This window comes from Strix aluco, chromosome 5, assembly GCF_031877795.1.
Source record: "Strix aluco isolate bStrAlu1 chromosome 5, bStrAlu1.hap1, whole genome shotgun sequence".
NCBI lineage: Eukaryota > Metazoa > Chordata > Aves > Strigiformes > Strigidae > Strix > Strix aluco.
This window is the reverse complement of record NC_133935.1, coordinates 80621540-80644981: the sequence shown is the minus strand read 5'-3', so window position 1 is coordinate 80644981 and position 23442 is coordinate 80621540. Positions and strand designations below refer to the sequence as shown.

At 41.7% G+C, this 23442-nt stretch overlaps 1 protein-coding gene across 6 annotated transcripts in view; it reads right to left on the bottom strand.

Moving 5' to 3' along the window:
• GRM3 (glutamate metabotropic receptor 3) overlaps positions 1 to 23442 on the bottom strand; it is a 111366-nt gene that overhangs the window by 41984 nt on the left and 45940 nt on the right. For all 6 annotated transcript variants that reach the window (XM_074827933.1, XM_074827938.1, XM_074827935.1 and 3 more), the window contains one exon: positions 5583 to 6183. In XM_074827933.1, coding sequence (XP_074684034.1) covers positions 5583 to 6080 — 498 coding nt within the window. In that variant the 5' untranslated portion in view covers positions 6081 to 6183. The remainder of the gene's footprint in view (positions 1 to 5582; positions 6184 to 23442) is intronic.

Below are 23442 nucleotides of genomic sequence, written 5' to 3'. Positions count from 1 at the left end.
CACAAAGAGTCAACTCTTCGCTGAGACTTGGTAAACCTGACTGTGAGTGACACATGATGAGAAAAGGGACTAAAACTGGAGTTGATAGTTTTAAAAGCATGAAATGGCTTCCGGAGTTAAAAGACCTATCATTGATAAATCTGGTTATTTGAGACTTATTAACTGATGCATAACTCCTAGTCAGAAGGGACAGAATGAGTGTAGGGAATGTCCAGATGTCCCTAATTAGTTCCTATTTCTGGCCACTTTCTCTTGTAGTTACATCCTTTCCCACTTATAACATGGTAGGGCTCCTTCCTTCTTACCTGTGATCTCAGGGGTTACTTACTCATCCCTGTAAAATTGTATCATTTCCCGTTGGCAAAAGGAGAAAATGCTCACACCAAAGGAAAAATTTAATCCCAAATCCAATTCAAAAAGGCTGCAAAGGAATCAATTACTTTGGGATTTTCAAAGAAGCCATCAAGAGGGAGGTACTCACATTCCTTTGAAATCTCTAGGAAAGTCGTCCAGTGCTGTTTGGGCACTTTGAAAATCTCAACCTAGTGGCTATTCAGTTTCTGATTGTGAAACAGAAACAAAGAGAGGAACAAACAGCAAGGATCTGGCTGAGAGGTAGTGGAGAGAGAGCAAGAATAGAGATAAAAGAAGGGAAGAGTTTAAAGGAGGCACCAGGAAGTCAGCAAGTGCATGTGTAGCTTAAATGCTAGTGGTAGGTGGCCTGTCTCACAGAACAGATCTTTTTAAAAGGATCTGATTTAGTTTTACGAGCACAAAATCACCAAAGGCTGTCGTTGCATAGCTGAATGCGAAGCTCCTCTATGAGCATGGCACAAATGGCGTACGTGGGCTGGAGTCCCTGGGGAATGCCTGACCCCCTGCACATTTCTCCTGCCCATATCCTTGTTGAGTCCATGCAGAGGGGGACAGAGCCCCATATGTTATGGGGAGGGGGGGTTTGCACGTAGTTCTTCTAAGGATTTTGCACTATTTTCAGTGGTTATGGAAATGACAAACTATTGTTAAGACTCTGGTTGGAAGATGGTTTATCCTTGAAGGAAGGAAATGGAGGTGATTAGCTTTCAGGCTCCATGAACCCTTGGCAGACTTCTGTGGCTAAGGAGAAACAACAGCCAGGAAAAGATTGCCAGTAAATGAGTACATGTTCTGAATTTCATACCAGATGGTCACTCACTTAGGAGAAAGGCCTTAGCTTTTCTGATAACAGTAATGCACCTTTAAGCCTTCTCCAGTGGCTTTGTTACAGTATTCTTGAGACACAACAAGGAATTCAAGAGAAGACAGCTGGGTACTGGTTTCTATTCTGCCATTTTTTCTAGATGAGGCTCCAACTTGGGAATAACTTTCATGACTGTGATCTGGTGGTCCTGTGGGTTGGTAGCATAAAGGAAACTTTGCACAGGGCTAAAGCCCTCCATCAACATGAATATAGTGGATATTGAAATGCAAAACCCAGTCTAACTAAGGGAATGTCTTAATGTTTCTAAGAACTGACTGCAGGGAAAGGAATCCAATTTTCATTTTCAGAAGATGAGTCCAGTTTTCAGAAACAGAAGAACAAATCCAGCACTTGAAGAGCCATATTCCTGCTTACACATGCATATACCTGACAGAGCTGATCTAAGTGTTTTAAACATGGCATTTGAATTAGCTATGCAGGTACTTCTCTGTGTAAATGAACAGTGCTTTTTTTCTTATCCATTTTACAACGTCATTGAACATCTCCAAGGAAAATATGTTTGAAATTTCTGTTGTTAACTAGGAGAGAGTGGATAATCTAGCTCAAATGAAAAGCCATGAACCTAAAATTAAGTCCTCCAAACTTTGGAGAATTCACCTTCTGATCCTAGATTCAGCTGAGGTCAGAATTTTATTTCAAGATAACAGCTTTTTTTACATGAGCTTTTCGACTGACTGAGTATCCTGGCTTGGGTTTTGAGGTATCAAATGTTGTGCAGATTGGGCTCACTGCTAATTTAAACACAACATCTAAAACCTAATTACCCAGATCATCATTAACGATAATAGCCTAGTCTGACCAGAAAATAATTAAGCATTCTGCATTCTCTTGTTGTTTTTAGTCTCTGCAAAAAGTGCCTATCGTGCATACTGACTCAGTGGGGAAGGTGTTCGTTGCTGATTTACCAGCAAATTCTTTTTTCCTTGGTGGAAGGATAATGAAACAAGCAGAAATCTGACAGCAGGAGCATCATGAAATGATTTGGTAGACAGCTGTCCAGACAAAAATCTGTAGAGGGAGGGTGAAAGGAGAGGAAGAAAATGTATTGAAATACAACAGCAAATTCACAGGAGGAAGAAAAAAATGCAGAAATAATTTCTTGTCTGAAGAGCTCAGCATGGTTTATTTTAAGGCTAAGAAACTGCATTGTGGACTTTATGATGTTTACAGCTCTCAGGCAAAAGAGGAATGCTTGACAGAGCTACATCTGGAAGCATCCAGCACCCTGAGTGCTGTTTGAAAGCACGGGGAATGGGGATGCTCAGACTTGCACATGCGCCTGCTGAAGTGGTTTGACATTCAGCAGTGGAGTGATTCCAGTTGATACTGGAGCTACTCTGTGCAGGTGACTGTCTCTGAAATTTGGTAGTCTCTTCTGGTGTGGCACCAAATTGAGCTCTTTAATGCTCTGAAGTCCTTATCTCTTCAGGCTTGAGTCTGCAATGTCTATTATTCTTGACAGGGATTTTCTTTTGAAACAGAACCGATGACTGGCTATCTTAACAAGATGAACAGGAGTGAATGGCTTAATTACATCTTTTCTAGATAGTGTGAAATCTGGAGGAAAGCTAGAAAACGAAAGACTGAAGGAAGGCCAACCCCATCTATGTCAAGGGAAAATAATCAACTGAATACTTCTTTTCTAGATGGAAAATGCTCAATGACACACTGATTTGTGAACCTGTTTATTTTTTTGAAGAACTGTGTAAGAAAGATCTTCTATTTGAACAACTATTGACAACTACGGGGAAGCTGTATAGATCATAGAGTAATATTAGATATAATTATTGTTTCACCATCCCTCATAAGGTTTGAAAATTGGACTACATACACATATGCATACAGCTTTATTGATATTTTTCACATGCACTGAATGGGAAAGACTCTTATCAGGACTTCCGATTTGTGTCTGACAGCTGCTCCTAACCTAAGCTTTTGGAATATGAAGCATCTGTATATACTATGTATATTCAATGTATACTGCATCCAATCTACTGCTTCAGATATGGATTTAGTCTTATGTCAGTGATCACGAGAGACTGGCTTCAAAGGGACAAATTGACAGATGCTGTGCAAGACTCCCTAGGCTGTTTTAGGAGTGTGGTGTGACTGCCTGAGGGTTTCTGGGAGGGAAGGAACTATCTGTACCATTTCCTCAGCTGTAACTACTTTTATGGATGTGCCTTTTAGGCTACTTCATGTCTTAATGTCCTTTGGACACACTTGAATTTAGGGTGGACTGAGAAACAGACTGACCACAAATGACTAGACCAAAGGTAGAGCAAAATCAATCACAGAATCACAGAATCAACTAGGTTGGAAAGGACCTTGAAGATCATCTAGTCCAACCATTAACCTAACACTGCCAGTTCCCATCTACACCATATCTCTCAGCGCTATGTCGACCCTACTCTTAAACACCTCCAGGGATGGGGACTCCACCACCTCCCTGGGCAGCCCATTCCAATGCCTAATAACCCATTCTGTATAGAAATACTTCCTGACATCTAGTCTAAACCTTCCCTGGCGCAACTTGAGGCCATAAAAAAATCACTCATACCTCTCCACCAGTGGGACAAGGCAAGCATATGACTTTTCCAAATATTTTACCAGCCTTGAGAGACTTGCAGATATGGGATTTGCTGAGCCAGAGACAGTATCTGTAGAGAATTTCCTGATTTTTTCTAGTCACTTCTTGAACTCATTCAGTTGTTAGCATGCATAACAATCTGACATTTGCTGGTTTCATTTGATGTACCCTTTGTCTGACTGGAAGAGACAATGAATAATGATTTCCTTAACAGTTTGTGTTGCCCAAAGTTTTGTAGCTATTGATTCTCCTCTCCACATGTCTCTTTTCTAGCCCTGCAACTTGTTCTTTGTGCTCCAGGTGATCAGACATATGTAACTGGTGAAGGATACATCCCTGCCATGTTAACTGGTCCACAGTGGGACAAAACCACCCCTAGTATGAGAGATGGCCGAGTTTCTGTTCTGCAGAAGCTGTTCTCCTGTGGTATGGGTAACTGTTTGCCCATGTATTCCCTACTATGGATACACAGAGAAGCCACACACTGGAACACAAAAGGGAATACAATGTAATTTGTTGAAATGCTTTTTCTGTGCTCATGCATGTCTGATGGAAATTGGCCATGCTCCCAAACTGATGGGATTTAATGCCTTGACAGGAGTAGTAGCCAGTTCCCCAATGCAATTCTGACTGGAATGAGCATTGGATGAACTCTTGGCCTGTTTATGAAACAGGTAAATGAAGCTCTGTGACTGCTGGGATAGGCTCTATGTAGTACAGAAGAACATTTTTCTCCTTTGACACTGATGCAGTAATTAGGGCCTGTATTAAGTCTGGAAAAACATATTGCTCATAGTGGTCCAGCACTGTCAATGTTTGGTGTCTTTGGAAATCTACAGCTGACCATTAGGAAATACTAGATGCAGGGTTTTAGCTTACCTGAATCTGGGCTTAAGGCATCACTCACTTGTGGTTGTGAGTGATGTGGAGTAGTTTAGTTAATTTAACCAAAAATAATGAGATCTATGTAGATTTGGCAGCTTCAGTGAAGCTAGGGACATTTTTGCTTGTGGACACTGACAGTGGCAGGGAAATTTAGAACATCTGAGGCTGCACTGCCATAGGAGTACTTGGTCTGGAGAGGAGAAATAGAGGATTTTTGCTAAAAAAGAGGACATATATGTTCTTCATGTTCATTTAATGGGAAAAAATGCCAAGGACTTAAAGTTTTATCATGAATTTATAAAAAATGGGAAGCCAAGACCAGAAGGAATCATGTTTAGTCCCTTGTAACTGAAACCAAGCATGGTCCACCCTAGCTGGAAGGATATATGGAGCATTTAACCCACTTCCAACTTTGCACCTTTGCAAGCCATTAAATACTCTCCAGCACCCTACTGACACCCTATTTGGGACCAATATTGTAAAAGCAAAAGCTGCAGTTACAATGTGCCAAAAGGAGGGAGCAAGAAATACTGAGGGCATCTGAACTTAAAGTTGTAAAAGTCTCATGAAATATAAGGTTCAGAATAAATTCTTTCGGACACTTCAGATGCCCTCAGGATATATGAAAACTAGAGGAAGTAGACAGGTGCCAGAGGTTTAAACTACAGGATGTGTTTTAAAGAGTGAATCAAACTACTATAAGTTCAGTAAAAATTATGTGTTAGATTGACCCCTAGGGTAAAGTGATTAAGCTAAGACTTGCTTTATTGACAAACTTATGTATGCAGTGGTTCTCTCACAGGAAATGCAGACTTATTCTCACCTGATGGGGCTCCTGTGACTTACCTGTATGGAGACACTGCTATAGGAACCGCCTATGACTCCTGCAATGAGTAATGGTAAATTCTCTTGAATGGCATATGAACCATCAGGGCACATATACTCTGTTTCATCCACTTTAGTCAAAGATGCCCTGACAAACTCCAAAGACTGTTCTAAGGCATATGTATCCCTGGAACATGTGTCCAAGATGTGAACTCCAAGTTTAATTCCTGGCAGCAAATAGTTGTCTCTGTTGATTTCATCAATGGCAAACAACATGGCCTCCAAGCGCTGGATGCCTCGGTCTTCATTGATTCTCCCACATTCTTCTATCCCTGTGCCTTTTTCGTTGATTGGGAATAAGCCACCTAAGACCAGGTCTCCTTCTATCTTAATTTCCTTCCTTACAAAGCTGTGGTCACTTAGGGAAAGGAAAACTCCTTTGGAAAACAAAGCTAGCGCAAGGACTTGGAGTCTCGTGAACATCTTCATTGGTCCTGTTTTAGCAGCTCTAAGAAACATTGGTGGGAGCAAAAGTGCTCTTCAGTCCTTCTGATCCATTGTCAAATTTCAAATGCTGTCCCACAAGCCAGTGAAGAACAAGCCAAGTCTTTCCACTGGACCTCTAAAGAAGAGATGGAAGGAATTAGAAAAGGCAAAAGGAGATGTGAGCTGTACAAACCTTTAATGAATAAAATATTCAAGAGCAGTGTTAAGGGATTGCTGGATAGCATAGAAAGTAAGAAATACATTTATCTTGCATTCTCACAGAACACCTTATTCAATTTGCTCCATAGCTGATTACAGACTAAGCATCCACTATGACAGCTATGCACAAAGACCACAGACATATGGGGTGATATATTTGATGCTGACCACTGCTCAACAGTGTTTTACATTTTGCAAGGACAGAGACCACTTTTGACATATTTTTGTACCATCCTCTCTTATTGCATCCTCTCTCTCTTCTGGACTTGGAGTCTTATGGACTCATAAGAGTCATAAGAGTCTCATTCACTGTGTGTCCAGCTGCTTCCAACCTTACCTTAATAAATTTTTTGCTGTTAATTTTTGCTGAACTCAGCATTTGGCCTTCAGATCCAAAGCTTCTTGCTGAAGTCCACCTGTCTTGCCTTCCTTTACCAGCCTGCTCACCTGCTGCAGTCAGTGAGAGGATGGGAGAAACCACTTGGTGCTTTACCTCTATTTTTGGGCTGCGACAAATGTTTGAAACATTGGAGAAGCCCATTTTACCAGGTGGGAACTGAAGTCTGTGTCTGTAATAGAAAAGCAATCAAGTCCATGTCATACCATTTAACTGTTTGAAAGCTCCCTGGGACGGTTTTGACTCAGGTCAACCAGTGGTCGTCTAAACAGTGCCTGAGCATGGTTCATGGACAGGCAGAGACCGGAGACCATTCCCAATAAAGAGTTTTGATGTGGTCACAGTGTTTCAGCCATTTCATGTTGGTAGGCGTCACCAACAGAGAGCAGTCCTTGGTCCATTTAGTTTATTAGCACTGCAGTTCTGCAAGGCACTTTACTAAGGGATCTACCAAGGGTAGTTATTATGTGAAAGGCCTGGAAGTTGAATCTGGCTCTCCATCAAATGCCTCAATCACAAAACCATCCTTCCTTCACAAAACCATCCCTCCTTAAGGCACAAAATATTTTCTTGCAAGCAAATTAAGTAAAAAAAAAAAAAAAGAGATGAAAGAGAAAAAGAAGAGACATGACAAGGATGAGTCTTGTACTTGATGTTTGCTTAGGGCATGAAAATGCTTACGGCTGGACTTGCTCTCTTTAATGTTAATCGCAGTTCAGTGCTCAGATCAAGGGGAGAACAGAGCAGTGATGTATGTACTCAGGATATGATTTTACTCTCACTAAGGTCAAGACAGTTTACCAATGACCTTAAAAGAAGAAAAATCAAGCCTTAGAATGAAGATACTCTTGTAACAATTCTGTAACTAAATGCACATACACAAAGTCTATATATGCAATATAGATGCATGATTTGTCCATTGACTCCTTGTCAATATCTCTTCAAATATGACAAACTGGCTGCCTTGATCTCCAAATCCTCAGACAAATCAAGTGTGGTAATATTTGAATAAATCATTTTAACAATTCATCTCTGTACTTACTTTTTCCTTAACAGAGTATATATTATTATTAAAGTTTCAGGGTTATTTACAATTAAGAAACACTTAAGACAAAGAAATTGGAATAAGCAACAATTAAGATTTAACACTGAATGATGGGTGAGCATGTTTATTGCAAGACAGTTGTTGATCCTGGTACAATTTCAATGTTGCTGTACCAAATTGTGTGAAAAGCTAGTATTTTATTCATATTTCGTCCAGCATTGTTCTCTCATAAATCAGTAATGTGTCAGACGCACTGTTAAAGTTCTTTCTCTGCAATCTTAGTAACATGTGTGTAGTCTGAGCTGCAGGCTGTCTCTGCAGATTTTTCCGTTCAGAAATAAGTGATATGTCAATGGAAATCAAGCTTCATCATCCCTCAGTGATCTATAAGTAAGATAGTTTGCTGATCACAGGTGATTTATTATGCAGGTCCGGAAAATATATTTCCCGGTAATATTAGGAGGAGTAATGAAGTAGCTGTACTCAGAAGTACTCTCTGTGTCAGACTCGGTACTATAATTTACCAAATATTATTCAAGCATATACAGGGATATAAAATGGTGATACTCTCCCATTGCAAATAATTATCAGACAAAAATGTGGCATTTGTCACATAAATGGTTGTGTGGTTAATAATTCAGTCAGACCAACTTCCATTGTTCTCATCACTAATCCACTGTTTGGATAAAAACAGGATTTGGATTTTTTTTTAAATGCAATATCCATTTTATTTAATTCTATAGCTTCTGTAACCACTGTATCTCAGCAAATATTCATACATTTATCCTTAAAACACTGGTAAAATATTTATTTTCTCTGTTTTACACTGGGGAGCAAAGAGGCACAGAAAGATGAAATGAGATTCTCAGGAGTCTAAATTCAGTTTTTTATTTGTTTGGTACTTACAATCACTATCAAACTTTGAAAAGGTCTCTGCTTACCTTCAGGAATTGAAGAACATGCTTTCAACTGTGCCCTGCACCCCCTGGTTCCCACCAAGGCACTGACTCTGAAAAACTTTCTAAGCAAGCTGGTCTCTCTTCCAAGCCTGTTCCTGAATGATTTACCTAAGGTCATCAGCACAGCCAAGAATCAAACTTTGATCTTTTCCAGTGCTCCTCTGATACCTTAATGATAAACCTCCCTTGTTTCCCATTGCTCCTTCTGGCTTTTATGTGAGTCTTTTATAAGGTCATATTAAAACCAGCCTGGTTTCAACAGCCCTTCAACACTGCAAAGAACAACTAACTTTGGCAAAGAAAAGACTTGTAAAGGGGGTCCTCTATAAGGGTTTCTAAAACCTACCTGGGACATGTCTAGAGCTACAGTGGATTTACCCCAAAGAGCAAGGAGGTTGTTCTCATCCCTCTGACTCCTTCATAGGTGCTGTGTTCTGCAAACGGCATCACACTCCACCTTGCATCATATCTGTGTATCAGAGATCTATGTGTCTCATACGTCAGCAACAAAGGGTAGAAAGGTACTGAAAATCTTTTCAACATTGCGCATAAAAAGTGTATATGTAAAATGAATGATGCTATAGAGAGAACTGATTTTCCCTGCAAAGCATGCAAAGGTTTTCTATATTTTGTCACTTAAGATGGTCACAGTGGCCCTGCTGAGGGAAAGGGAAATCAGTGATGGCACAGCAGAGGATCAGTCCCAGCAGAAGTCAAGGAACGACTGAAGGTGAGGATTGGGAATAGGTATGACCATTTCTCTGTTTCTTCTGTGCCTGTTTGTGTTGAGGGCACCGATCTGAAGGTGTCCAGGGATATGAAAGGAGGAGACGGTGAGAACACAGATGACTCAGCCCTGTGATCTCACTCTATCTGGGGATGTGCTGCTTGATAAGGAGTGCCCATGGGTGGGGGCCACCCACCTCCATCCATCACCTTAGCCTCCCCACTTGGCAATTCCTTCGAGGCTCTGAGCTTTGCACAGAGGCTTTGAAACTGCAGGGAGACACCATGCATGCAGAGTCCTGCTTTCCAGGAAAACGTGATCATCCTATTTTAGGTCTAATCCTTTGTTTATGAGAGACAGTTACCAGAAACACAGCTTTGGATATCAAAAGTGCGTCTCTCCTTCTGCGGACTCAGTAGCCTGTGCACTACTATCCGTGTAGCAGGATCGCAGTGTCCTGCCAAGGAACAAAGGTGCTGTGCACAGGTTGGTGAGTGGAGGCATTAATGCAAAGGCTGGTTTGTCAGGGGAGGTTTTCCCTTCTGGCTGTGAGGGAGGGATGCTTCCAGGAGCAATGGCTTCTGGGCGGTGGGACTCCTGAAGGAAGCTGCAAGGCAGATTTGGGTGGCTGGTGAGCAGCGTCACTATGGTGACACTGAACAGACAGCTTGATGTGAAGAAGGGAGGTTATTTTAAAGCAGCTCGCAAAGATGGGCTAGCAACTCAAGTTTCTCTCCTGTTCCCTCTGGCATGCACCTCCCACATGCTTTCTGTGCAGCTTGCATAACTCACGACTACATATACAAACATTTTGTACCTATTCCATGCTGATACACACATATTCCTCCCCTTAACCATGGTGAAGGTAGCACCCCAGACTCGAGATGTGCCATTTCCTACCAGAAGTGATTTCACTACACTGACCATGGCAATTTGGCTTTGCAGTACCCTCTTCTACTAAAAGCATATTTCTGGGAGGTTTCAAAAAGAAGTACCTGTTGATCAAGCTGCAATTCTTTCATTTTTCATTTGTATTTAATGTTTTAACTCTAGCTGTGGGCAGGGTTATATTGTTCTAGCTGTTCTGTTAATATTAAAAATATGTACACTCCAGCCCTATAGGCTTTGGATTCCTGGTGGAAATAGATGTAGAGCCTAGCTACAGAAGTGATCCAAATATTGAAATTAAAAATAAACAGAAACATGCCGAAGGAGAAAGGTTCCCATGTCTGCATCAGAAGGTTTCTGCCAGCACTTCCCTATGTGAACTTTAGCTGGCAGCATGCGGCTTGTGAAACACCTTCACTTGGCACTCTGGAGACCCTTCTCTCCACCAGCAAAGATCCACAGGGGAGAGCTACATCTGTTCTTAGGAGACACTGTCAGCACTTCCTTCAGTGAAAGCAACTCACTTGTGTTAAATGGCAGCTGTGCTGCTCTTGTTGAAAATACCCTTGCCTCTTGGTCTGAATAATCAGTTTTGGCAGACTATTTTTGTGCCTGTAAAGAGTTGATTGCACAAACCCTGTATTTCTTGGTGCAAGTTTGTTTATTTACTAAGGATGTGCACATTCTTGTTTCTGTGAAAGTAACTAGAATGAGAAAGAGAATGTCTGGGTTTTCTACATTCAGTATCCCACCAATATCATCTCCAAAACTAAATTTGTCTTTCATGGCTTTCTTCCAGGGCTACGTTCACATGACAGCTCTGGTCTTCCGCAGGGTTTCTGTTTGCAGCTCACAGAGTAGCTCCACCTGAACTGTTTCAGGGTTGAATTCTTATTAGCCTAAGTGTCTTCAGTCTATTTTTCTAGGTGTCAAACTCCAAAAAGAAGTGCAATTGAACCTTTCATTTAGCCAGATGACTTGTAAATTGAGTATGATTGTTCATACATCAATGACAATTTTGCTGATACCTTCCAGCATATCAGCACCAATGGTTGGCACTGGCAGTCTATCCAACAGCTGTAGAATTTCCAATTTTCCACTTATAAGGATGGAATGGAAAACCTTATCGAGAGCTGAGACACCTCAGATCTCCTGGCTAGTTTTCAACACAATTAACTAGTAAATGGGACAATCTACATGACTGGGCTAAAATTCTGGAGGGTTTTCCTCTCATCCTTACCATGTGCTATATCCTAAATTCCTCCACATTTGTTCCCATTTGCAGTATTTTTCAGGGCTCATCTGTTTACCCAGCTTCCTGAGAAAGGATGCAACAAGAGCTGACGTGCGTGCTAGAGAAGATTATGTTTAGCTTTATTGTGGGTGGCTCCCTCTTGGCAGTCATGGATTTTTAGTGCATTATTCAGGACTGTAATGTGATATTGTGGTGCTTGGAGCCATATGTCAACTTGGTATCACCAACCACCCTTAGTGAACTTTCCTCAGAGGAGGACTGTTCTTAGTGGTAGGTCACAGGGGAGGTTCCCCACACCTGTGCTCTTGTGGCATGTTACAACATTGAAGTTAATATTCCATCAATATATCTGTCTCCAAGGACATCCCATCAGAGAGATACCTTTCCCTGAGCCCTTGCTGTGCCCTACAAATCTCATCCTAGAGAAGCAGATTTCTGAAACAATGCCAATTTTGGCTCAAAATGCTGGTGTATCTTTCAAGACTGACACAACAAGTTAAATACCATGATTTCTTTCTTTCAGAGATCATGGATAACTTGCACAGCAGCATTGCTCATCTAACACATTTGGCACATTTATATGTGTTCTGCCAGAACTTGAACTTAATGCCTGATGAGAACCACACTGAAAGGTAAGATGTCTTACTTTGTTGGAAGAAAGTGATGGACAAGCTTGAGTCTTCTTAGCAGTTATAATTAGAGATGCCATCACCTCTGGAAGGCAAATATTTGTAAAGGAACTCAAGCCTTACGGTGACAGATATGTGCCAGGTACACAAATTGCTCACATCCTGATTCTGGCTGACTGCAATCTGATAGCTTAAATCAGGAGGTAAAAAGAAGAGGAAAAAGTTGCAGAAAACATGGTGAGGAGGAGAAAACAAGTACATTTCTTCCATGTAAATGGAGAAATTTCCTTCATGAAATGTTAATCATGTGCTGACACTTATGTGTTGCTGAAAATGAATCAAAGGGCTTTAAATTTCAATTGCTGGCTGTTATATCTCAGAATATTTTTTTTTCTTTCCTGTGAAAAGTGACAAAAATGGCTTTACAGCTATGAGATTTTCTGCCTTTCATTTCAGCTTGGAAATCCATACATGAAAAACATTAATTAATACAATTACCACTGCCAGCAGCATGAGAGTACAAGCCAATCAAGTTCATCCCATTCCTAGAATATTGTAGAAGAGTTTGAAAAGCCCTGAATGTTTAAAGGCACTTTCAATATAAAGAATGAAATATAAAGCAAGAGATAATATGTTGTGTAGAATGAGAACATTCCTCTTAAAATAAAAACTTATGCTCTGTTACTTTAGAATGAGAAGAAGAAAAATCAGAACACTGCATTACTGTTTGTATTTTGTTAGCATCAACAAGTGATGCTTTATATTTTCTACAATGTCAACATACAACAGATGTCCAGCCCTTTCCTCAGAGATCTACGATATATTCATCCTGTTTCAAAAAGAGAATTTAAAATATTAATCAGACAGGAAAACAGATGTCTCTGACATGATACTCTTGAAGTTTCTAGATATTAAAGGACTCTACAGATTAGGACAAGACCTATTAATTTACCCTGGGGAGGAACAAGGAGCCCCTGGAGATTACCGGACATTAATGTGGTGTGGAAATATGTGTCTTTGCTACTGGTTAAATTACATGAGTGCATTTGGCACTGGCTGAGTCCTTCTAAAGTGAGTTTGTTCTCAGGAGAGGAAGCTGCAATGAGCAGACCACCGGAGTTAGAAATCTGGGTCAGGTTATGCAGTCTCCTAACTCGTTAGAGTTTCTTCCGTACTTTGATAATAAGTATATTCAAGTGTATTGAGAAGTCCAGCCATGAGCCTGAGGCTTTGTACCATCTGGACAATTTGTGGTGTAATGATCTTGATGTAATGCAGGGTTAGACCTTTGAAAGTCCCACCATCTTCCCGTCTGTCTTTTTTGGATTGAGCTGAATCCTACTGCTTTTTATCCATCTGCTTATTTCTTCCAGGCATTGGCGACAGCTGAAAGCACACCAGCAGAGACAGCAACGAACAGACAAGTGCTGTCTGCTTATTGATTGCGTGTTAGTCGACTTTAGTCTCAGTCTCCCTGTGTGGCCCCAGAAAGACATGGAAGAGGAAAGGGATAGCATAAAGACTTTGGGTACAAAGGAGCAGCTGCCTTCTGTGACCTGTGGATGCCACAGCAATTATTCCTGCTAGGTGGTGCAGGGATGCCACTGCCATTCTAAGGTCAGCAATGTCAAAGGCTGAGTGAGAGAGGTAATGGCATAAATGTAGAGTAGTCCTGCACAAAGCGAACCATGATGTTTTCAGCATCATGTCCTGGGATGAAACTTTTAGCTAAGAGGAGCTTTAACACTTGTTCTTAGTGCAAGTGAAGCTTAACTAAGTGAAGTTAACACCAACCTAAGTATAGCTCCCCAGGGAGTATCTGTGCATTTAGTCTTTGGACAAGTATTTAGCCTTTCCTTCTTACTTGGTTCTTAAGCATCTATTTTTTTCTGCCCTTACAGATCTCGTTTCTGCCTTGTGCTCATAATCACTTTTGAGCTCTGCAACATCTGCAGGGTTTTTCTTGGGCCCAGATTGCTCCATGAGTTTCTGCCTGTGCTCCAGCCAAGGTGCTCTGCCTGTGCATTCTTGGCTCCCTCCGAATAGCATCAGTGTGAGCTGCCAGATTTCACTTTCATCACTCCTCTGCCAAGACATTGCATTTCCCTCACATTGTGGCAACACGGCCAAAGTATGGCTGAGCCTTTGCATATGTGGAGGGCAGTGAGTCCTTTCTCACTATTGCTTCTGTTGAGATTCAGTCTGTCTGCCAGCACAGCCACCCTTAGAATCATACAGACCTTACAAAACAGTTAAGTGTGCACCTTTTCTCTTCTCTCTCTGTATGTGGGATGACTTCTGCTGCCACCAGTCTGCTCTAATGGGATCCAATCCTGGCCTGGACCCCCAGGTAGTGGCATTCAAACCTGGCCTGGTGCCCTCTGCATCACTGGTCAGGATAGGAGAAACTGCAATAGCAAAGATGATGTCCAACAGTGGGCTAAGCCCCCTCCATGACTCCTTCTCACTCCCGCACGACAGTCATAAGTCAAACAAAAACCTTCCCAGGTTGGTGCTCCCATCCCTGTCTGGGCTGAGCTGTATGTCCCAGTTTGCTGTAGTAGTACCAACCACTCAGCTGGGAATTTTCTGAGCTAAGATGATTCTTCCCATTTGTCAAATGAGGCAATATTTCTCCCTCTGACATATACACTGGAAGCGCTTCAGAGACGGAGCTGTTGCCTTGCCCTTGGCTCTTCAGTGCTGAACTCTTGTCTCATCACCACTGACCATTTACTGATGAGATTCAATTTGCCTAACTTGCATACTTAACATATGGTCACATTTTAGGCACCTTTGACCTCCCCCAAGAGAATGTCCTGGCTATTCTGACTTAAGAAAGACACAAGATGTCTCTGGAGACCTCCAAAGGCACAAAAATCTTTCTAATGAACACTTAGGCACTTGCTTTAGGCGGACTAGTTCACCTAGATGCCTGATTACACAAACAGGGTTTCACCTACTGGTCCCATGTTTTGTTGTGTTCTTGACAATAACACAAAGCAATGGAACGGGATCAAAACAGGGAAAGGCTGTTCAGGTTTTTAAAGAAAGGAAAGAATTGTTTAGCAATGGATTGGATTGTAGCTTTTTGCTGCTGAGTTTTTTTTTTTTTTTTTTTTTTTTTTTTTAACATAAAAGGATTAAAAATTTAACAGTAACCTCTCTTGAAATGATCCTTTTCCCCCCACCAGAGCCCAGACTGGTAACTCTTCCATCACATGAATGTTACCTCCAGGCTACAGCATTCAGTGGAGTGTGAAATCACAATTAACGGAGCAAGTGTTTTTTAAGTTAGCAGAGACAGCTGCAAATTACATCCTGCTATTAGCTGATTTTAGAACAACGCTGTTGAACAGCTTCATGATTACTGGGCTGTGGCGTGTATTAAAAAACCATTAATAAAACATAATTGATTGTGAATTGTGCTTACTGCCTTTATAGTTTTAATCACAAATGTCACAGAAGTTTATTGGAAACAAAAGCTGCCCTCAGCTATCTCCAGGAACTGTGTTTTTCTAAAAATTTTACTGAATTTGATTTGCAGCTGTTGTAAATCAGTAAACTACTGAAACCTATGGATTTTGCTGACTTAGAGATCCTCTTTGCTTTTTTCTTTTCCAGTTGGCAAAGAAGGGTGTGATACTGCCTTGCCTCTGCCAGAAAGTACAACTGGAAGCTTGATGGAAACAATATCCTCAATCTCTCAGACCTGCCATTCACTCTGCTTGCCCTTAGAAGCAGGTAATGTCACCGATAGGGAACAGGAGCTGGTGGTTTCTATTTGCTGAGAAATAAACAACAATACAGAGATATACTTAGAAAATACTTACATTTATTTCTCTCTTTTTGGGCCTAAAATTATTGTCAAACCTTAAATCGTGTACTCTTACAGGAACCCAGTAATGTTTAATTCTGATCCATGACCCTGTCTGAGCTCACGGATGGAGAAGGTATGCCATAGTAAGTTTATGGCTACATTTTTCAAATTTGGATGCCCTGCTATGAATTTATGGACTTTAAAAAGGCCATTCACAACCAGTCTAATCTGGGACTTTGACAGAATTCGGGTCCCAGGCAGTGATGCAAACTGCCTGCTCTTCTTCATTAGTTAGTGCTACAGGGACCTAAAACTCACTGTCAGGCTGAGAATCCCCAAAGCACTTAACTTCAGGCACTGCCTGCATTTGCTGACCAAGATGACACCTAACTCCACTTATTAGCCAAATTTAGTTAGAGGAAGACTAAAGTCTGCCAAAGTCCTGAGGGAAATGTACTCAGGTATGTGAGCAGGATCTTGCTCTAGCTATAGGTATTTCGGTTCATACAGTTTTCTCACCCTACAGAGAGGTGCCATAAAGTGAGGAATAAAACCCAGGAGCCCTGAATCTGTCTTGCTGTGACCATCAGAAATGCTAGTGCTAGGAATGCAGAAAAAATCTTAGAAGTGGACCTAAAATGAGGTAATACAATACCTGTATTATTTATTGACTTTTTGGCAGCCTGTGCCCTGGCAAATAAACTAGTATAAACACTGGGAGTAAATTTCTGAAAAGCATTTCCTGTTAAAGAGCTAGCAGCAAGGATTATTTTTAATAAAAATAAACCTGTGAAAGCAAATTTCTCCTGTTTCTGCAAAGACATGTCCTACAAAGGCAGTAACAAACATGCCTTGTCCTGATGAAGGGAGTGACTTCTACTGGTATGAAATGAAATATAGGTCAGTCACCACTCAGGCTCATTTCTATTTCAGACTCAGCTCTTTGTAGGTGAAGGTGCATCCTGGAACAAACACCTCCAACCTGCAGCAAGCTGCTCCTTTTTCCATATGATCTGTCCATCCCTCAGATCTGGTGTAAACTGTTTACTTAGCTCCTTTCATGCAGCTCCACAGCAGTGTATGTACATGCATATATATATTTTTTTATGTGACGAGTCAGAACCTCACATCCCCAACATGCTTGCTGCCTTCTCTCACTCTAAATGGCCATTGCTATGGCAACAACCACTTAACTCAAAATTTAGAGAGCACTTAGCACAAATTATGAAAGAAGAGATACAACAGCGTTCTATGTAAAGCCATGGTTTGATGGCCTGCCTTGGCTCCAGTCGCCGATTGCTCCAGGACACCCTGGGGACCTTGCCACCTGTGGTCTGGCACCTTCTGCTCAGTGCGGTGCAGGAAACAGCTTTCTCTAATGCTGGCTTTGTCTTTATTGTTCTCTCTGCTGACAGTAAATGGCATTTCAGCCATCTGATCAGCCACAGAAATGTATTCACAGTCTGCCCAGTCTGGTCTTCATACTGCTGCCAAAATACTTTATGGTCTGATAGTGCAAGGGGGGAATTCCTTGCTAATGAAGGCAAGGAAAGACACAGGCCCTATTTAGAGTCTCTTGAAAGGTACTAGTGTTTTGCATCAGCATGCCTGGCAGCAGATGAAGGGCCCGGCTGAGTCGCAGAACAAAGCACACCGCATGCCTGTGACACTTCTCCTTGCGAGAAGTTGCTCTGTGGTGCCAAATCTCAGACATGAGGAGATTCATGTCTTCCTAAACCTGTGCTAACCTTGTCCTCCGTCCTTACATATGGCCACATCTTATATAAGGCAAGATGAAGTTGTTCTTATTTGTTCTTTACTCTTTGGATGAAGCACACTAATTGGTAAAAACTATTGAGAGAGAGACATTTTTGCCACCAAACTGCTTCTTCATAAAAAGTCCTTGGGAAATTCTTTCCCAAAGTCCAGTCAGACAACTAGAGCACAAGGATGCCAAACCTACTAGGACCTGAAACAGGCTGGAAGAATGGGCACTTATGGACAGAAAAATAGGTTCTTTTTGCAGCTGAGCGTCCCAGGAGTGGTTTTACTCTTGGGAAGGTGGAGGTTATATATGTTTTGGATCCTGTTAATTGTATGAGAAGTTGCAATCTGTGGATGAATAAAGTAAACCTGCCTCTAGAGGAAAATTAGTGAGGTGGTTCCCTCATTTAGGGTAAAAACTAGAATGACAAGAAGGCAGGCGTGCAGATGTGAACCATTCATTGCTGGATGGCAAGAGCTGTTCTGATCTGTTGATAATCTTATTTTCATAGTGGACATAGGCAGGGCATGGGTGGTGGCCATTTGCTGCCTCCCCTGCTACAGGAGGGAGGGAGCGCATGGGTAGGCAGCAGGTTGCATGCTCAGAACTGATGAAGGCAGGGGGTTCTCCTGCCAAGATACTGCTGAGCTGCTCAACAGTTGCTTAACACTTGCTGCTGGTCAGCATGGATGTTAATGTCTACATAGGCTCAGGGTCACTGGAAAAGTTCATGGGGGAGAAATCCACCCTGGACTAGTAAGCATGAGGACCACATGTCTTCCCAAGGAATTTCCTGCCTAGGAAAGGCAGGCTGTGAATTTACTCTTGGCATAGGCTGCACTGCAGGTTTGCTCTAGCCTATGGACTGCTGCAAGATGTGGGACAGCAATTTAAGCTCTCTATACCTCATAGTCACTGTTTACAAAGCACAGGGCTTGAGACTTTACTGAATTAAGACTTGCTTTGCAGTTTGTGGAAACTGGTGTCTCTTGATTGACTTCACTGGGAAGACATGAATACATAAATTCATGAGGCCAGCAGTTCACCTTCCTTATATCCTCCTCTGGCAGCGGTTAAAGCTGGTGCCTACGAAAATGAGCAAAAATTGAACAAGTGCATTGTGCTACTTCCCATGATCACGCTCCCAATCTCCAACAGTTTACAGCTCAGGGGCTTCCTATACTGGATATGATTTCTCTGAATTTATTAACCAGAAATAGATTTATCTGCTATAAACTTGTACTTTTTGCCTTTGAACCCATGAAACTGTTGGCATCCAGCAAATGAACTTCAGAGCTTTGAAATGGGGTTCTGGTGCTTAGCTGGGAAAAATACTTTTTTTTAATTGTAAAAACACACCTCCTTGTTTGATCCTGCCTCCTTCCAGCTTTGTCTGATGTCCTCTTATTCTTATACTGGAAAGGTAATACATCTGAATGAAAATTAGGAGAGATAAGGTAACATAAAGTTCTTCACTAAAGACAAATGTTCATATCTAATTTTAGACATCTAAAGTGAGGTTTCATAGCTTGGGTTCCTTTACAATGTATGGATGGAGATAGGAACCTCCAAATGGCAATTCCTATCCTGGGTGGGATGAAATACTCTCTGCAAGTGCTGCCTGTACTGTGGAAAGCAGGAGCTTACTGTGAAAACAACCCTAACTTCACTGCCTCAATCAGAAGCCTAAAGCTAAGCAGGCTGAATCTAACTCCTTTCATCCCTCACTGGAGCCAAACAAAAAGTTTTGATCAAGGAAGAGTTAAAACTGTTTTGCACGGCTGTTTGTTTATTATTTCTTGGAAGGTACAGTCCGCATTAGGGGTGTACTCCTCTTTCACTCCAGGAGGAGGTAGATAGATCTGATTTATTTTGGGAGGGCCAGGGCTGAATATTCTTCCTGTGTGGCCTGTGTGGCTTGTAATAACAAGCTTTCTTGTTATTACAGTTCTCATCGCAATTTAAGATTAATACTTGTATCCTAAATTTCACTGAGGCCAGCATGAATGAATAATAATCCCATTAAAGAATTCAGGAACCGGCCAAGAGTCACTACTTGTATTTGTTAACAAAACTGAACCAGAGGTGGGGATTTCATTGCTTTGCTTGCACTTTCTGGCTTTGATCGGGGAGAAGCTCCATGTCTGCCAACATTTCTGCTGACCACAGGAATGCCAGCAGAACCATCCACACAGCAGTGGGTGCACAATGAATGCTATTCTCTGATAATTGCCCCAAATTCTCCTGATGAACAGTGATTGAAAAATGTGAGCTGAGAAACCACAAGACCAGGTGTATGCAAAGGAAGTAGGTTAGGTATTGTACATGCCAGATTGTGATACATGCTACATTCCCCTCAGAGGCATATTCTTTCAGATTCACAGGTTGTTTCACGGGGCAGGAAGATAATGGAGAACAGCGATCTCTGGAGATCATTTTTTCTTCCCATCGTGAAGATGTGTGAGGAGCAAATGGGCGGGAGGAGGCTCAGCCTGTGGCGTTACCCCTGTGCCAGACCCACGGCTCTAACAGGAGAAGGACCCTAGATCGGAGGTGATGAACTGCGCAAGTGTCTTCTAGCAAAGAGAGAAATCAGGAAACAAAAGACCTGGAAGTGGGTCTGTTCCAGCAGCAGCTCAGTGGCAGGTCAGGCCACTGCTGAGCCTGGGGACAAACTCTGGGGGTTTGACTGATAGCGCCTGGGCAGAGGGGAATTGTGGAAGGAGAACAAGCCCATAAATGTGCAGAATTTGAGGGGAAATTTTAAAATTAATTTTCTAGGGCAGAATGGTAGCTTTGACAAAATCCTTAAGCTACATGATGGTTTGCAGAGGAAAAGAACTGCCGTTCGGAGAGTTTTAAATTAAATGACCTTATGTGCTTTTTTGGACCATCACACTCAAATTGGCAACAAGTATTGAAATACCCTCCCTTCAGTGCTCAGTCCCAGCTGCCTGGCCACAGAGGGTGCTGGCACACTTTTTCTCAGAAAGGCAAAATCAGTGTGGCCAAAGTCCTCTGCCTATAAACAGGAATGAAAAATATACATGCAAAGCGGTAGAGTCCTGTGAAAGCAGGTGACAATATTTAAAGTGGTAAATCCTATGGTGTCTCTCCAACATAAAATGAAGACAATACTTGAGTAACAGCCTACTTTTGCTTTATCACAGGCTGCATGTTTTCAGTATATCGCAGAACAGACACCTGCATCTGCAATATGAAGGTACCTCATGTACAAGTAACAGGTGTCAGAGATGGCCAGTCATCCTGACTTATGGATTTCTTGCTGGCTTGAATAAGCTACTGAATGCTTTCAGTGTGCCCCACCTGCAGCTTTCCCCTCTAAAACAAGGCTGAAAGGTGTGAAATTTGGGTTTACTGATTTTAAAGCTGAATTTCCACTGATTTCACTCAAACCCAGCCTATCCCCAGATGACACCTGAGTCTCAGCTTGTGTATTTTCTTTCTGACATTGTATAATGCCATGACATTTTTTTTCCAAGGCAGATACATTGTCTGGTGGTTTCTAGCTGATGCAAGATAAGTTACAACAGTGATATAGCCTATCTGAGCAAGCGAGCTTATTGAAACTCTATTTTCCTGTGGCTTTCTCCAGGGAGGATCCTCCAGTATCTGCTATTGTGGCTGAGATCACACTTCAGCCTTTCATTTTTCAGTGGGATTTTAATCTTGTTCTCCGTTCTTTTGCTCAGCCACCTTCCTTTCCTCAAAAGGAAACCTGTAACAAATTAATGTCTTTGAGGTCTGTATTTTGTACAGTTTTGTTGAAACTGGCTAGCATTCAAACTTTATTGGGATTGTCAGTTACTGTAATTGCATAAGCCCTGTTTCCTTAGGAAACCAGCCTACAAAAGACCAGTGCATGCTATGAGCACTCCTCTATCCTTGCATGTCCCAAGGTCTGAGGTTTAAACCTTCCCTATTGTTAAGTAAGCCAACAGTACAGTTTTACTCCTGGAATTAGTCAATTACAGGATGTGATTCATCTAATATATTTTAGACATTGGGATAGGATGAAATAAATTGCACTCAACTGTATCTATTTCTTTCCACTGACAGTGAAGGGGGCCTGTGGAGACGGACAATGGACTCTTCTGCATCGAGTGAACTCTTCAGACTCCCATTTAGTCAATGAGGTCAGTGTAGCCAAAAGAGGTCTGCATGCAATTAATTTCACCAAACGGAGGCGTCTATTTTAGGCTGAATCACACCCTGTGCTCTATTGACTATATTGATGAAATCCACATTAAGTCAGTTAGTTCACATGCAGACATCTACAACAAAGATGTCTAGATAAGAATGATTCCCCTTCATGTACTCGTAGCTTTTTGATATAGCTAAAGACCAGTTCCTCTGTCACATTACTATCAGACTCCTGTGTGCCTTAGTACCAAAAAGCCCCCCTCTGTGAGTAGAAGAAATACCATATGAAATAGGAAGAACTCACATTTTGCAAATCCATTCTCTCTATGGGTAGTGTTTCAGTTTCATTTTGGAATCATTGATTTGTTGGCTTCGAGCTGTTTTGTTTGTCAAGCCCAGAGGATAAGCTTTTTCTTGCACTGCATCTTTCTTCTGTGGCTAATGCTAGCTTATTCTCCTTTAAATCTTACGTAAAGCTTTTACAGGAGAATACATCTGTGATATGTTCTTCGACTTGTTTTTTTGGAAAAATATGAATAAACCAGAATAAACTGGAAGATTGTCAGTGTCTTTTGCAGATTATCTGTGTTCCAACTCACAGGAAAATGCAAAGTTGATTAAAACCCACCAAGTGTAATAAATATGTTTTTTGATTCTGTCAGCGTGGCTAAAGATGAAAGCTAATGGCAAATCCATAATAGTCATACAGATCAAATGATCTATTAATCTATAAGCTTGCATTCATGACAGATAAATGTTCTTATTATCTTTACAGCATGGCCCAGTTAGTCCAGCTTGAACTTGGTGAGTTAACTTGGTACTCTGCAGTTAGGATGCTTGCATATAGGAATATTTTTTTTACAATAGGATGGCAAATGCTAAAAGTTCCATTTTTTCAGCCTGTGAACTGTTCCTTTCACAGATTACTGCTCAGCTCAGTCCCTCAGCAGCTCTCAGACATATCCCACTCCTTGTTCCCAGTTGCAATCTCCTTGTGTTCCTCTTCCAAGCCTTCCCCCTCTTTGTGCCAGCAGCCTCTTTCTGCCAAGTTATTTGTACACTGCAAGACACTTTGGATGGCCATAGCATTTCAGTGGCATGGGTTTTTTTTTCCTTCATTCTACCTGACTGTGCTGACAATGGGGAGGAGACTCTTCCAGTGGTCAGCCTTACCATGGCTGGCTGCTGAGAACAGCAATTGCAATAAAATCCTGGCTTTGTCTCAGTGCTTTTGTCATTCTTTGCATGGATAAGCTGGTCCCAAGCAGACACAGTGAAGCAATGCAGCCTCCTTCGCTATTGTGTGGGATTATTCTGGATGGCACTAGAAGCACTGAGAGGCTCAAGTGTTTTCAGCAAGGACAGACTCTTTAAAGGCTTCAGCTACTGGTCTCTTAAGAAGGTTTTCCTGAGTATGTGTAAGCGGTGATTATGTTGAAGGGCTGGTAACAGCCCAGCTTCAGGTTATCCTAAGTGGTTTAGTAAAAGTCTTGACCAAATGACTCTTGTGCTCACTCTCAGTGTCCT